Source organism: Perkinsus marinus (genome assembly GCF_000006405.1).
Source record: "Perkinsus marinus ATCC 50983 genomic scaffold scf_1104296936612, whole genome shotgun sequence".
Classification (NCBI taxonomy): Eukaryota; Perkinsozoa; order Perkinsida; family Perkinsidae; genus Perkinsus; species Perkinsus marinus.
In genome coordinates, this window is record NW_003214103.1 from 1 (window position 1) to 1,512 (window position 1,512).

Here is a 1,512-nt window from a genome sequence, read left to right on the forward strand (position 1 = left end):
ACACTCAACGGGTCTGATCCTCGCAGACATCTTGGTCATATGGGTCTAGCCGAGGAGGCGCTATTGGTCTGGAGTAGTATGGGTATTGCAGCCACGAACGTGGATAACTTTCTTGCTGCATCCTTGGAAAGGATGCCTGAATCTTTCAGCGGATTCAGGCGCCAACGGACTTCTAAGTTCTCGCAGAAGAAAGTGGTTCACTCGACGGTGATCGATAGAGTCCTAAAGACCTGTCCACACCCTGAGCTCTCCGGGCCACGCGATTTTCATCGCCCTCGGCTCGCGGGCTTCCGCACTGGTGCTGCAAATGTTAGAGCTGCTCCTGCTGATAATGCTATTGAGGAGGAGAAGCTTCCGGATTCTGAAGGTTCATCGTCTGAGTCTTCATCCCTTTGATTTTTCATAATATTGAAGTTAGATTTTATCTTCGAAAGTGTTGACGCGTTGAAGTCGTTGTCAAATAGAAACTGTACCGTCGAATGTTATGACGCCGTCATAATGACGGAAACGTAAACGAAAAGTTTCTACTGAAAACAAAGGAAAACTAATGGAATACTAACGAAATCAAAAACTTAGTGTCGCGAATCGCGAGCTGCGACTAGCAACAGCTAAGCATTGTAACAATTTCAGGGAGTACTTTTCAATTAGACAATGCTTGATTCGCCAGTACAATTCGTGCAGTGCACGCCGTACATACGATATGAATCGTGTGTAACGGAACGACAGCAATAAGTAAAGAATTTTTGTAAAGGGCCATTGATATACAAGGAAGGAAGCCGAGCACAGTCCAGGAAGGACATACATTTCCACCACACTGCTGAGTGCTACGCTAACACTGGTGGTCAGAAGTCCAAGGCTACTCCCATCGGTGCTGTTGCCAAGTTCGCGACCAAGGGTCACGAAGTCGAGAAGAAGAATTTGGCTGAAATGGCTATGGATTATGGTACTGTGTACGTTGCCAGCGTTTCCATGGGTGCCAATTACGATCAGACCTTGAAGGCTTTCTCCGAGGCCGAGGATTATGATGGTTGCTCTGTTATCGTGGCTTACTCTCCCTGCATTGAGCATAAGAACCTTGATGCTATGACCCACACTATGCAGCATCAGGCGACCGTTGCTGCTTCCGGCTACTTCCCGATCTATCGTTATAACCCGATGTTGAAGAGGATGGGCAAGAACCCCTTCGTTCTTGATACCAAGAAGCTCACCATGGGTGTTGATGCTGTCCTCGACAACGAGATGCGTTTCGGTGCCTTGAAGAAGCGTGATGCCGATTTGTACAAGAAATACAGGTCTGAGCTTGATGCTTGGGTCCGTGAACGTTACAGCAAGTACCAGAGATGGGCTGCTTTGGGTCACGAAGATATCTCTAATGGTGTTCCGCTGACTCTTCTGTACGGCACCGAGACCGGTACTACCGAGGCCTTGGCTTATCGTGTTGCTGAACTGGCCCGTCAGCGTGGTTACGCTGTGAGGTCATGGAGTGCGATGAGATGGACGTGAGTGAGCTCC

At 48.5% G+C, this 1,512-nt stretch overlaps 1 protein-coding gene across 1 annotated transcript; it reads left to right on the plus strand.

Annotated features, from left to right (window-relative positions):
• Positions 1 to 39: 39 nt before the first annotated feature.
• On the plus strand, positions 40 to 1,503 carry Pmar_PMAR014322 (pyruvate synthase subunit porB, putative; the record flags this gene model as incomplete). The annotated part of the gene is made up of 2 exons (XM_002783686.1): positions 40 to 73; positions 752 to 1,503. The coding sequence occupies 2 exons, from the start codon at positions 40 to 42 to the stop codon at positions 1,501 to 1,503; spliced, it is 786 nt and encodes a 261-aa protein (XP_002783732.1).
• Positions 1,504 to 1,512: the final 9 nt, after the last annotated feature.